Source organism: Manacus vitellinus, unplaced genomic scaffold, assembly GCF_001715985.3.
Source record: "Manacus vitellinus isolate BGI_N305 unplaced genomic scaffold, ASM171598v3 scaffold_10_pilon, whole genome shotgun sequence".
Classification (NCBI taxonomy): Eukaryota; Metazoa; Chordata; class Aves; order Passeriformes; family Pipridae; genus Manacus; species Manacus vitellinus.
In genome coordinates this window covers 9486867-9500982 of record NW_021938838.1, presented here as the reverse complement: position 1 = coordinate 9500982, position 14116 = coordinate 9486867, and the positions used below count along the sequence as shown (strand labels likewise).

The following is a 14116-nucleotide window of genomic DNA, read 5'->3' as shown; positions in this document are numbered from 1 at the left end:
GTGGCTGAAGTGGAAAAGGAAAAGCTTAATCTTCGGAAGAAGCACACAGAAGATATGCAGAAGCTGCTTGAGGACACCAATGCTCATCTTAGCCAAACAGAGGAAGATTATTTGGAACAGGTAAAGTCAACTCAGGCTGTGCTGCCCAGAGTGAGACAAACAGTTCATAATACCAGCTTAAGCAGAGAAATCTGTAGACTCTACCTAGAGTGTAAGGAAGATAACAAGCCATGTCTTCCATGACAATGCATACCCATAGAAAACAGGAGCTGGCTGTATTAAACTCCCTTTCTGCTTCAAAACCAGAAACAGCACTGGAGAAAAAGTAGGAATTCCTTGTGTTCCATTCTGCCAATACCATGAAGAGGAGCAGTTCAGAAATCTGCATGCTCCATTGCAGAGCTGTTTTCCTTAGTCCTTCAACACTGAGCTAGGTAGAGCCATTCATTACTAACTCCTTGTGGCAACTCTCCACACGATGCTACTGGTTCAGACTGGCAAGGACACACTGGACTTTCCACATCAGTGCAAGAAATAGAGACCTGATTTGCATTAACATTCGCCACTCTCGGAGTGCAAGGTTTGTCACAGTCTTACTCAGAAAGAAGGGTTCCTGCATCAGTCCCATTGTGGACAGAGGCTGCTCTGCAGCCCTTTCAGGTATCAGAAGGTGTTGGGCTAGGCACAGGTATTTGGTAAAGTTATCGCCAGTGATGGAATCAAAAGTTGCAGTCAAATACATTGGGATGAGTCTTTTCTGCACTTATATGATGAGAACATGAAAGAAATTTGGAGTTTAGCATTTGAATCTTTTCTGCTGTTGTTTCTCTGCCTAAGGGATTCAAATGTTGTTGTTTCTGTGATTCTAATAATTAGCTTCAATCTCTAGTTCCAAATGAAACAGGCATTTAAACAACCAAAAACTGTGTGAGTTTAAACTTTAGGAAAAGTTGGGTTGTTTCGTGATTACATTGCAACCAGCACAAAGCATATACTTAAATGCTGCTCCTCATGCATGGTAAAAATACATTTTTTTCCCAGTAAGAAGAAATTCAAGGTGCTTTGAAATTTTGAGTAAAACTCCATTAGATTTTGTCAAAAGATCTATATTGACATTGACAGAATCCCACAAGTAGTCTGCACAGTATTTCCTTCTGAGCAAGGCCTGAATTTGATCCAAAAATAGACAACTCAAGCCCCTCAGATCTCTCCAGAAGAAACTCCTAAGTTTTCTTCATAAATATAATTAACAAAGAAGAAAAGGCACTAGCCCACATTACAGTCAGGATTATTGCACCACTGACATGACCGGGGCAGCTGCTGTCCAGCTCTGTCAGCAAGGAAGACAGATCTGCATGTTACAGGGGCAGTGGTCTCCACAACCCTTACAAAGGTGACAACACAGGCAGCCAACTTACACCCTGCACCAAAAATCCTACTGGAAACACAACGCATCTGAGTGCAGACTGGCCTGTTCGCCATTAGGGGGGCTGTTTTAAACATCTTTTTCAGCTCTGATATAGATGTTACTAAGAAAAGTTCTATTTTAGCTTTTTTAGTACTGAAAACTAAGGAGGAACAAGTATGCTTTCACCTCGTTTGTGGCCAGATTGGGCATGTACCATGAAATGCTGGTTGCTGTGAATTTGGAATACGACTCCTGTTTTCAGAGGCAAGCAGAGACGCTGTAGTTGCCAGTGCAGACGTTTGTGTTGGTGGAACAGAGCACTGGGTGCAGCAGGGCAGCCCCACTGCTCGCCAGCCCTGGAGCAGCACAGCACTACTTCCAGCTTGGCTCCCCTGACTGGGCACTGAGACAAGCACGAGCTCCTGGGCTTATCCCATGTCTTCTGGATAGAGGAAGCCACTACTCTGAAGCATCCATGATGGAGATGGCCAAGTTGCTGATGAATTGGGTCTGTGCTCTGCAGTAAGAAGCAGTAGCTCTACACATTACCTGAATCAACCAGTCCAGAGCTGATCTTTTCTATGCTCCATATGAAATGCATCAGTTGGCACCTGCTTATCACTCAGCTATGTATTTTCTCATTCTGCACAGGATGATCCCATCATAACCCTCACTCTTCCTGCACCAGTGCTCATCAGAACACTGGTACCCTGAGTCCTAACTGCCCTAACAATATCCATTGGAAAAAGCCCCCAGCATACCTGCTGTGGAGTGCTTTCTCCCCTAACCCTAAATAATAAAGTGCTGGGCTGAAGGGGAGAAGAATAGCTTAAGTGCAATCAATAAAAGTGCTTGCAGTTAATGTAGGAAATCATTCTTAGGTCAGCTTCATTGCAACTGTCTGTATTCTTTCAAGGAATAACAAAGTCAGGTGTTGGGGGGGAGGGCGGGACACTGCATTAGAAATATTCATAGGACTCTTAACACTGAACATTTCCCCCTCAGCAGCCTCCTCACCCCACACACATGTACACCAGACCCTTTCCTGCAGAGCTGGCAGAACCTCAGGGTTTAAGGAGTTACAGACAGTCCCTATCACAGAGCTCAGCTGCTGGTCTGAGTGCTCATAGAACAACTGAGACTCTGCAGTGAAAAGTGGACAGCCCAGACCTTGGCACTCCTGATTCTTCCTCGACTCCATTAAGGAAGCAGCAGGTGCCTGTACTCCTTGCAGATCCCAGGTCTGCTTGGAGGGCAAGACAGCCCTTATGAGACAGAGCTTCCTGGGACAGACAACGTGGGACTGGTAATCGTAGGGTTACAAAGCTGTGTCAAATTCCTCTGGCAGGGGTGCTGCATGTTCCTCTTTTGGCTCCTGATCTGCTCCATTCTCCTGGTGCTGCTTCATTTGTTCCTTCACTTCCTCTTCCAGATCAGGTGGCACCACAAATTGATCTTCTGGCTCCATCTGGGATGGAGCAGCAAAATAGCCAGTCTTCTTCTTGGGTGCCTCTGTGGCTACTTCGATGAGGTTGAGGCTCTCCTCCAAGGGCACTATGGAGCCGTTGGAAAGCTTCTTTCCATAAAGACAACATGTGGAAAGAGATTTTTGCAGTTCACACTTTTCTTTGACCCCTCTCTGCACAGTGTTGCTGTTTACGCTGTTCTGTCTCCGAATGATGAGGATGAGCCCAGAGTCATCCTCTGGCCTTGGAGCAGGGGAGTTGTACTCTGCAGCAAGACATTCAAACTCCAGGCCCTTTCCTTTACAGCAGTGGATGTCCACTGCTACCTCCACTTTACTGCCATTTGTCATCACACCTTCCACAGGCTGCTCATCATCGCTATCCAGACCGTTGTCAGACTGGTTGCTAGAGAAGGTGGCACTGGAAGGTTGGCGCTGAAAGATGCTCGAGGGGGGCACAGGATGCAGGCTGCAACGTCGCTCTTGTCGTGGTAGCAAACTGCCATCAAGACCAACAGCACTGTGTTCATCGGAAGCAGTAGAGCCCACCTCACTGCTGACCTCAGAAGCAGACAGTTCACTGCCGAACTCAGAAGCAATTCCACTGCTAGAGGAAGGTGTTGCTGGCTTGGTGGTGGTGGAACTAAATCCCCCAGGACCTGTCAGAGTCAGGCCATGCATCTCACACGTGCAGTTGTCCTCACTGATGTTCAGATACACCACCATTGCACCTACATTGTCTTGGCAACCATAGCTTTGGGCTAAAGTGCAGAGTTTCTTTGCAGCAGCTAGTGGGTCGTGTAGGTGCCGCACGGCTGAGATGGCCTCTGCATAAGAAAGGTGTTCCCAGAGAGCTTTGTTCCCTAGAAGTAGCAGCTCATCTTGTACAGTCAGTGGAATCGAATTGACATGTGGTTTGGGCAGGATCCAAGGATGCAAGTAGGTGCAGCCCAGCATCCGAGTACAGCAGGTCACACCATTGACCTTGTTGTCCTGCAGACAAGAGAAACAAGACAGTAGCTTTGGAAGTGCTATTAGATCATTTTGAGAGCAACCTTTCCTCTGTCCATATGCTGGTTTGGAGCCTTGAGAAATGCCAGTTACACAGCTCCCAGGAGAAAGGGATTTAGGTGCAGATATTACAGCACAGACATTACCCGTGCTGGCAATGGCACACCTGTACCCCACAAGACTTTTTGTGGCACCCTGAGGAATTGTAGCAGACTCCTCTGAAATGTTCAGACTCCCTGCAGCACACTGATCAAAGAGTCTCACAAGTCTCACGTGAAATGTATTTTTTCAGTACAAGCGAGATAATGACTTCTGAGTTTCTCACTGCAAGGCAGATTATCCTGACATTAAATGATTTCTGTGTATTATCTGAACTATTTCCCTCTTTGTTAACATGTAACTGCATTCTGAAGTGTGGACACTACATCCTGAGGAAGAAAAGAACAAGTAGGTATCTCACACTGTTTCTGTAACATGGATGTATTACCCCCTTCTGGTAGATGGTCTCCTGGCCAGCCTGGCAGCAGCCTCTTGGACAGAAAAGTGCCCACAGCCCTCGGTCTCTTTTCCAAGTCAGTGCCTACAGAGTACACAGCTTCCCCAGTGTTTTGAATTTAATTTCAGTGTTCTTAATTTCTATATCCTCTGGGCGTTAATGTTGCTGCTGCTGCCAAGTGTTAAAACCCAGCAGAGGACACATGCAGGGAGGTCTCCTTAGACAATTATTTCACTTTTGTTTTTCAGAATCCATTAATGAGCCAGTTTCTAAAGCATTTAATGTGCTACATTGATCCCACAGTTCTTTTCAGTCAGAGTGATACGGTGCACTGTTACAGCACCTTGCAGAGCTATACACAGTGACAGATTATCCCTATGAGAAACACTTCTATCTAACAACTTGATACTTTAAAAGATTCACTGAGCATAAAACTAAAATAACTGGTGCTGACTTCTCAAGATCTTTACTGCTGATGTATTTTTTTAGTTCTTTGGAACTTGCTTGTTATTTCCAAGCTTTTAGAAAGTTAACCTTTACAGAGTTCTCCAGAAATAATTGTAATACTTTGCATAAAACCAGTCATCCTGTACCTGTAGTTCTCAGGCCACAATGGGTGTTTTAGGAACACGTCATTTTCAACAGCTAATCAGCAAAAGAAGCAGAGCAGGAAGCACCAGCCAAGTCACTCAGACACCTTCATGTCACCTTCTCCCCTACAGTGTTGTGCAAGCAGCAGAGCTCAAGCTTTTATGGGAGGGTGGAAACTGAAGTGAAACAGGTCCAAACAAACCTCTGTTATAATGGCTTTTTGCTCCTTGACCCTCCTGGCTTCTTCTGAACATTGTTCAAGGCTGAAGACTTTGGAGAGAGGCAGTGGTTTTCCACTTCGGCACAGAATGGCTTGGCACGTCCCCACATTGGCCACCGTCAGAGAAAAGTTGCTGGCTGGATCAGCCACCTCGTGACGAATATAGCACAGGACAGCAGAGGAACCCAGCTTCTGCCCAGCCATGCCCAGCTTCCTGTGGGAGGAGAAGGTGTAGGAGGCTCCAGACTCCAGTGACAGGCATTCTGGAAGGCTGCCTCACCCCACCTAATACATTGATATGCCAGTGCAGGTCCCACCAGGACCAGCTTGCTCACTGTCCTACCTGTGGGAGACCAAGAAGGTGTTGGACATGAACATGGTGTCTGACTGCTGTACCTCCTCCAGGAGCACATCGGCCATGGTGCACTGCAGTAAGCGTGGCAGTTCTTCATTCTTGTCACCATCAAACATGCCATACACAGCTTCCACCCCCTCTGCAAAGCTCCCCAGTGCCAGGGATGACACACACAGCCTGTTAGAAAAGCATACAAGCAAAGTTAATATGTCTCAAAAGATTATATGGTCCCCAAACCCACAGCCATCAGGCACCTTGCTGTGAGTGCCACTCTGACAGGGTAGCAAAGCCACTGTCCCTACAGTCACTGCCCTGGGAAATGTACAGCTGAACTTTATTATTGGAACTCCCAAACCCTCCATGACCACAAGCAGGAAAGGGCAACATGCATAGCTGGCAAGAGAAAAAGCGTCTCTGCTGGAGTGGGAAGGAAAGTCCAAGCGTCCCAGAATAAGTGTAAAAATTGAAAGAAAAGACAATGTGGAGGTTTGCGTTACTAAGACTTAGTAAGAAATCTGGAGAGACGGATGGGACGGATGAGCTCTTGGGCAAAACAGGTCTGCATGGGTGCTCAGCAGTGCACTCTGCCCAGCACCCTTAGAAGACAAAGTGTCAGCATCCACCAGACCACAATACTCACTTATTTCTTTGGCCTGCCATCTCAGCTACACCGTGACTCCAGAAGGAAGAAGTGAGTGCCGAGTCTGCCGTGAGGGAGGGCTTAGCATCAATCTTCAGTGTGGTAATGTGACTACAGAGAGAACAGAAGTCATGCTCTTCTAGACCCTGCCGAACAGGTTGTGGCCATAGGACCTTGTCCAGCCAAGAGTTTTAGAAAGCAGTTTGTGGAAAGAACTGCATCAAGGAGAGGAATTTAAGGTCTTGGCCTTCTGGAGATATCTGGCTGCTTATGCCAGAGACAGCTGGGAGAACCTCATACGATGAAAAATTGCTTGCTCTGATGTTTTGGACTTTTTCCTACCTACAGACAGAAGTCTCAGCTGCCTCAGGCAGGGAACATTATAACACCATGCAGTGCTGTGATACACACTTTACTATCCCATTTCCTCCCCTGGGAAGGGTTACCCTTCCCCCTAGTGCAGCTCACTACTGGGTTGACATCTTGATAGCTCACCTGAAGATATCCAGTGTCTTGTGTTCTAGCACCAGGTTTGTGTTTCCGCTCAGGTCCAGCTCTTGCAAGGCACTTGGCAGTGCCTCAGGGATTAGGATTTCGGTTAACTCGTTGCAGCTCAAGTCCACAAACTGCAGTAGCAACAAACAGCACAATGACAAAGAAAATACTCTTTGTTGTGTCATGTCATCAGTTACTCCAGTGCTCCTTACAAACAGCCCTGTTACTGATTGTTTCCCACACACAGGTCATGAAAATGACTTGTCAGCTGGAGAATTATTTATAAGCAGCAAAGACTTATAACTTCCAATAGCCAGGACTCCAATACTGAATGATGAAGTCACACTAAAGATAAAAGAAGGCCTCTGTATTCAAACCTGCCTAGCTATAATAACATTGCCCACTGTCTCAAATGCCAGAAACTGGAAATTCCAAGTCAGAGAGGGGGTAAAGGTGAATGAGAGATGATCTTTGATCAACTCAGAAAGGTGACAGATGTAGAATGCACATCCTGTACCCTATTCTAGAGTTGATCGAGAAAAATCACAGAACCACAGAATTGTTTGTGTTGGAATGGTCTGTTAGAGCTCATTTTCTTCCACCCTCTGCCATGGGCAGGGACACCTTCCACTATCCCAGGTTGCTCCAAGCCCCATCGAGTCTGGCCTTGAACACTTCCAGGGATGGGGCAGCCACAGCTTCTCTGGGCAACCTGTGCCAGGGCCTCACCACCCTCACAGGGAAGAGTTTCTTCCTAATATCGAACCTAAACCTACTCTCTTTCAGTTTAAAGCCACTTCCCCTTGTCCTGTCACTCCATTCCCTTGTCCAAAGTCTCTCTCCAGCTCTCCTGTAGACACTTTAGGTACTGGAAGGGACTCTAAGGTCTCCCTAGAGCTTTCTCTTTTGCAGGCTGAACACCCCCAGCTCTCCCAGCCTGTTTCCATAGGAGAGGTGTCCCAGCCCTCTGATCATCTTCATGGCCCCCTCTAGACTCATTCTTAATAGATCCATGTCCTTCCTATGCTGGGATCCCAGAGCTGGAGGGAGCACTGCAGGTGGGGGTCTCATCTTAGTAGGGCAGAGGGGCAGAATCCTCCCCTTCCCTGCTGCCCACACTGTGGGATCAGCCCAGGGCATGGGGGATTTCTTGGTGCCTCTCATCCACCCAAGTCCTTCTCCCCAGGGCTGCTCTTGATCCCTTCATCCCCCAGCACAGATTGATACTGGTCATAGCACCTGCACTTGGCCTTGCTGGGATCTCCAGTTTCTCTCCAGTTTCTCTAGTTTCTCTAGCAGTTACTCTTCAATTTCTAACCCAAACTTTCCCCTGACATCTCTTTATCTTCTCCATATGAATACCTGAATACGGGGCAAATGCAGGATCTCTGGAAAGATGCTGATTTCATTAGAATGTGCAATAAGTGTATGAAGTAGCTTGCAGTTTGCAATCGTTGTAGGAATTGTTTTCAGTTTGTTGCCACTCAGATTCAGTTCTTCCAAGTGTTCCAGCTTACTAAGTTTGCTGAAAAGGAAACAAAAAATACTGTAACTTACAGATAAGAACTTGTCACTTTCTGAAGCTGCAGAATCCATAGACATTGCTCTTTATGAGCTACTTTTCTGATTTATTGATAGACCAAAAGTCCTAAGAGATGCTCTAGTAAGAGTGCAGGGTTGGCTTGGCTTGGATGTGCCTGGCTTGGATTTCTATAACAGATAGGCCCCCTTACCATCACTGCTGAAGCTGCAAATACCACCCCATCCACACAACTAGGTGTATCCCTTGGTCCCTCTGGATGGCACCACAACTAGGAGGACAGGAACCCCTACAGACAACAGTACCCTGTGCAATCCCTTAACATGCTTCTCCTGACTTTGTGTGTAGAAATGTCAGGCTTTTGTCATCAAGCCACAGGAAGAGCATCTCGCTCTGCCTCTGGCTCCCCTAAAATCCTGAGGAGCACTGTCGTGCCCAGAAGTCTTACTGACTTACCTTGCAGGGAAAGTCTGCAGGTTGTTGTTTGCCAGATGCAGGATCCGTAGGTTTGGGTGTCCCACCAAGACAGGGATGGACTGATCTGTGAGGTTGTTATTGGTCAAGTACAGCAGCTGCAGCATGCTCAGACTCTCCTCGCCCACACATGCAGAGGGCAGTGACTCCAGGCTGTTTGCAGATGCATTCAGGTACCTGAGGCTAACCACAGCAAGTGCAAGAATCAGACTTCACATCATCCAAACCACCCCATTAACAGCAGGAAAAGAAGCTACACAAATGCCAGTGTGGACAGCAGCATCAGACAGGAGCCCAGACAGCACCGTAACATCCCTACTCACATTAAGATTTACGAGTCTACTAATGACATATTAGTTATATAGCACTGTGGATACACACAGCATTTTACAGTAAACACTGAATACTGAAGAGCCTTTGGGTAATACTGGTGGAAGCACACACCATAAACCTTTAGTAAGATTTTAAAAGAAGGTCTGACTCCTGTCTGAATAGACAGTTATGAAGGGTTGTTCATTTGTAAAGGTCTCTCTCATTGTTCTCCAGTGACCTGATGTACTTTCTGCTGCAATATCTGAAAATCTTTCTGGCTTCTTTCCTTTGCACCTGAATTTAAGACTACTTTTAGAAACAAAGCTCTTCAGGCAGTAATGTGATCTTAAAAACAACTGCAACAGAAGCTAATTCTTCAGCTGGCTCTTGGGTTAAACAAGCCTCTCTTTTCCTGTAATTTAACAGTAACATGGACTGATTCCTTCAAATCAGCTTGATAGCTTCCCTAATGGCACCTGAATTAACTCCTCATAAAGGGCACATCTTGTTATCTCTTGCACAAACAGGACCTTGCAAGGACAGTCACACAGATGCTACTTCAAGCCTTTATGGCAGCCAAAAGACGTTTGCTACTGACACTCACTTCAGAGCCTTGAGAAAGAGTGTCTCTGGGAGTTTAGTCAACAGGTTGTGCTGAAGGTCCAGCACCTCCAGTGGAATGTGTTCTAGAAGAGGTGGAAGGCTGTGCAGACGATTGTGCCCAACCATCAGCTTCCGAAGGCTCAGGCTGCTGAGGACCCTAGAAGGACACAGGGTTTTCTATTTAACTTGGTTCACTCCTCTTGACATCCCCAGAGTGGGAAAGGTAGTATTTAATCCACTTAATTTGACTGTACAGCAGAGAAAAATTAAAATACACTGATCCATAAAATGTAAACAATGACAAAGCAGAACAACACACAATGCCTCAGTCACTCTGAATGCTTGGAAGCATATCTACATTTCCCTCTATTCTACTGCAGACTGGTATCTTGTGATGCAGGTGTGTTGGTGTGCATGCACCCAGCATTCTCTCAGGCAGACAGAGAAGTCACAAGGATGGCTTTAAATGCCTGCTTTAAGCTGTAGGCAGAAAGAAGTGCTTCCTTGTGCCAACCTAAATTCAGAGTTTTAACTAGCTGCTTAACACTCCTGCATTATTCCTGAGGCAGTAAATTATTCTTTGCATAACATATATAAAATTTGGTCTCTTTCATCCATTGATATGGCTAAAATTATCTTCTAACTTCCCATTATCACATCCTTGTTACATCCTTATCTTGCTTTTGATGTATATAACTTTTCTGTGACAATCATTAGAATGTCACTGCCTAACATTTCCTATGCCTCTTGCTTTAATTTCTTCAACCCATGCTCTGCATTTCTTCCCTGCCACCCACTCCTCCATTCAAATTTAATGCAGCTTACCCTAGACAATGTGTCATTCATTACACTCACACCCCCACCAAACACCCTTGTTAAGCTGCTTTGCTTCTTCCCAGAATATCCTCCATACCTTGGAGAAGTCATAAATATCTGAAAACCTATATTAGTTCCTGGCTCTCCTTTACTGCATTTCTGCAGAAAGTGAAAGGGAAATGGAGAAAGGAGCTGGCTGATTGTGTGCTGTAAAAGCTACCTTTGAGATCAGCTGTATTGTCCCTTTGTGGTAATTCCCTATCAAAGGTAACAGATAAAATTTCTGTACATATTAGGGTCTCACCTATGACGTGTGTTCACAGACACTATGGTAACACAAATAAGTCATAGCAGTGTGTTCTATATCAGGTGCAAAGAGCAGCAGTAGCAGCCAAAAGCACAGGACGGAATTACCCGGCCAGTGTTGTTAAAGAGGCTGACCTAGAAACTAGTTCCTTCCAACATTTGAATACAGAGTATTTTCAGTGCTGCATAGATAAAGTGGATTATATCTGTGTACAACAAGGAAAAAAGCAACTGGAATAGCACTGTTTCTCTCTGTTCCCAGACAGCCCACTGTAGAAGAAAGCTCAGCTCCGTTTATGCAGGTTTGCTGACCTTGATGGAAGCTCCACAAGGAGGTTGTAGCTCACATCCAAAACTTCCAGTTTCTTTGCTTCACAGGCCCAGTCTGGGATACACTGTAATTGATTGCTGAGAAAAGCAAGTGGGAAAAGTTATATTGTGTTTAATTGCTCTCAACTCTGTCAAAAACTTAAAACTTCCAGAAAATTTTGCAGGAAACAGCAAAGGTGTCTAGGTACTTGCTTTAAATTCTGTGCTGTATAGTCACTTACTGAGAGAGTTCTAGACATGTCAGTTGACCAGGAACCGGATAAATATTGACAGCTGCCAGACCTGATGAAGTAAAGCAAATAAGTATGATTGCAGAGCTTCAGAGAGAAAACAGCACAGGGAAGCAGTTTAGCTATCAAATGAGACTCATTGTCTTTCTTTATGGAGACTCAAGGTCTTTGTTGATCCTTTCTAACACAGAATTCACAATTCATACATCTGCCATATGGCACTACAGCATCTCACTATCCCATTTCTCAATCTGTCACATGGGGCACCAGAACAAGGGAGAACTGTACTTTTCTTTGTGAGCTCCCAGAGAGATCCCACTGGAAGATGAATTCCTTGGACAGTAACTCAACACCACAACCTCCCCCCGGTACACATCCTGCGCACACACATGCATATGTGATCCCTAGGAGTTAACCTCAGAGGACCCATCACATACGGTCTTGCCACAATAACACCAGATTAAGTATTTTTTTATGTGTGGGAGAGGGCAAATGGCTGTTTTCCCTTACTCCTGAGGCTTAAAGGGAGAAGGCAGGTGAAGAAGACATAGAGACATACAATTGCTGTTGGCATAGAGGGCCCGAAGGGAGAAGCCACTCAGCGTCAGCTCTCTCAGCTTATTCCGCTCACAGTGCAGCTGCTCCAGGCTGCCCAAGGAGCTCAGATCCAGATCTGTCATCTGATTGTCTCGTAAATCCATGTAAGTCACGGATTTGTTCCCCTCCAGAGTGTCAGCTGTTGCTCTCTTCAGGTTGTTCAGCCTAAACACTCAGAGATGAGTTAAAAAGTCAGAAAACAGAACACTGAACACTGGACATCAGTAAGAAGAGAGAAGAAACAAAAGGAAAGGAAGAGTTCTGGTGAAGGTTAACACCAAAGGTGAGTGCAGTGAAATGTGTGAGGAGCAATTGTGAATTTCAGGCAGCCAATACAAACAAAAACATTTCCTTTGTCTACACTACCATGTGTAACCATTTTACTCATTCCCCAGTTTCTAAGAGATTCTGAAGAAAGATTCAGTCTAGCAAAGAGAAGCCAGGTCAAGGGACTGCTATTTTACACTGCCACACAAAGCTAATGCAGAGAACAGATACTAGACTGTCCTGCCACAGCAAAAACCTCTTTGCCCCTTTCTGAGAGTACTGCAGTTGGCAGCCTGGAGAATCAGGATCACATCTCTAGGGCCAGGAGGCAAGGAAGGGAAGGATAGCTCAAAGACCTACCAAAGCTCAGGGTAACAACATATCACAAGAGGAAACTAGAGGGCTGGGTCACATTCAGTGTCAGGCACTGCTCAGTTAGCTGTGCTTTTCCAAGTGGATTCTGCACACCCTCAGAAACAGAACTCCCTAAAAGCTAAAGAATCAGTAAGACAAAAAACTGCACCTAGTTTATTGCAAAACATACTAGAAGTTACACAGCTCCTCTGCTGCAACTAGAAGGCAGCAATCTGGTTTTATAGACACCTGCAAGTTTCCCCCCTTACCTCAGGTCCACACTTTTGATGTGACTCATACGGTTCAGCATTGCCAGGTCCAGGGTCTCCAGCAAGTTCCCTGCCAGGGCTAGTTTGTCTAAGGCGACGAGTTTCTCACAAATTGCTGGCAGTTCACAGAAGTTATTGAAAGAAAGCCCAAGACAGCTGAGCTGCTGGAGGTTTCCCAGCTCTTCTGGTAAGGATGTGAGGAAATTGCCATCAAGCCAGAAGGTCTGGAGACTGCAGCAGTGAAAAAGAGAAAATAATTCCACAAAGAGTAGTGAACATCGCATTTAATATTTTCAGTGCATTTTCTCATGTAGCTAGCTGGTCTCAGTGTGGCTATTTTTCAAAGATACCTAACAGCTAATCTTATTCTCAAACACACAAAGTTACTAAAGTACTTTTATCACACATGTAATAAGCTCGGAACTGCATATATGCAATACCAAATAGTTCTTAAATTATTTTGGAGGTAAACTTCCAGTTGTGCCAAAGATTGTAAGTTAACACAAGCAAAATACAAATCAGTACTTATGTTGTAAATGAAAGTTATTTACTTAATTACTTGGTTTTCTAAAAATGGCACAGTTTAATCACAATATCTACCACAATAACACATTGGTAGCAGATTTTTACACTCTAGTTGTCTGTTCCAACACTGGGAAAAGAATAGGAAGGCTTTCTGTTGTAAGAATTGTTTCAAAGTTTGCATGGCTTTTGAGACTCAGATCCCAAATATACAATTTCTCTTACTATGATTATGTTCCAACAGAGAACTTCCTGATCAATGTTTAGTGGTGGTAGAAGTGCAATCTGAGGCCACAAAATATTCTTGTGAATAAGGGCTCAAGGGGTCATCGAGATAACTGGACCCATAACTAAGCTGTAAACCTCCCTAAAGTGTAAGCCTATACACAGCTTTTTCCTCACAGTTTGCATATGGCTAAAGGATCACACTGGAAATTACTTGCTCACATCCAGTGTGGCTCCAGACACTCCTTTTTTAAAAACACAAGCTGGAGGAAAAGCAGACCACAATGAACCAAAAGCATGACATTGATGTTTATCTAAACAAATGTAATAATAGTCCTGCAATTAAATTTACCTAAGCTTAAGTTTTTATACATTTGGGGTAGCTACAGGGGGAAATGGACAAGGCTTTTATTCCAGCAAACACCTTACGACAAAATCTTCAGATGGGATTGCCCCAATATTTCCATGTTAAAATCCTCTAACACAAAAAGCAGCCAATTCTGCAGAACACTATCAAAACATACCCGTGCTGACAAAAAAATCACTACACCCCGTGAGAAGTTAACACAGAAAAGTTTTCTGTAACAAAT

General features: G+C 45.0%; 1 protein-coding gene across 1 annotated transcript in view; it reads right to left on the bottom strand.

Annotated features, from left to right (window-relative positions):
• Positions 1-342: 342 nt before the first annotated feature.
• PHLPP2 (PH domain and leucine rich repeat protein phosphatase 2) overlaps positions 343-14116 on the bottom strand; it is a 32378-nt gene continuing 18604 nt past the window's right edge. Inside the window, exons 8-19 of the mRNA XM_018084624.2 lie at positions 12780-13010; positions 11852-12054; positions 11284-11344; positions 11045-11140; positions 9612-9767; positions 8678-8878; positions 8044-8206; positions 6682-6812; positions 6187-6297; positions 5535-5723; positions 5174-5405; positions 343-3866 (exon numbers count right to left, since the gene is read on the bottom strand). Coding sequence (XP_017940113.1) covers positions 2727-3866; positions 5174-5405; positions 5535-5723; positions 6187-6297; positions 6682-6812; positions 8044-8206; positions 8678-8878; positions 9612-9767; positions 11045-11140; positions 11284-11344; positions 11852-12054; positions 12780-13010 — 2914 coding nt within the window. The 3' untranslated portion in view covers positions 343-2726. The remainder of the gene's footprint in view (positions 3867-5173; positions 5406-5534; positions 5724-6186; positions 6298-6681; positions 6813-8043; positions 8207-8677; positions 8879-9611; positions 9768-11044; positions 11141-11283; positions 11345-11851; positions 12055-12779; positions 13011-14116) is intronic.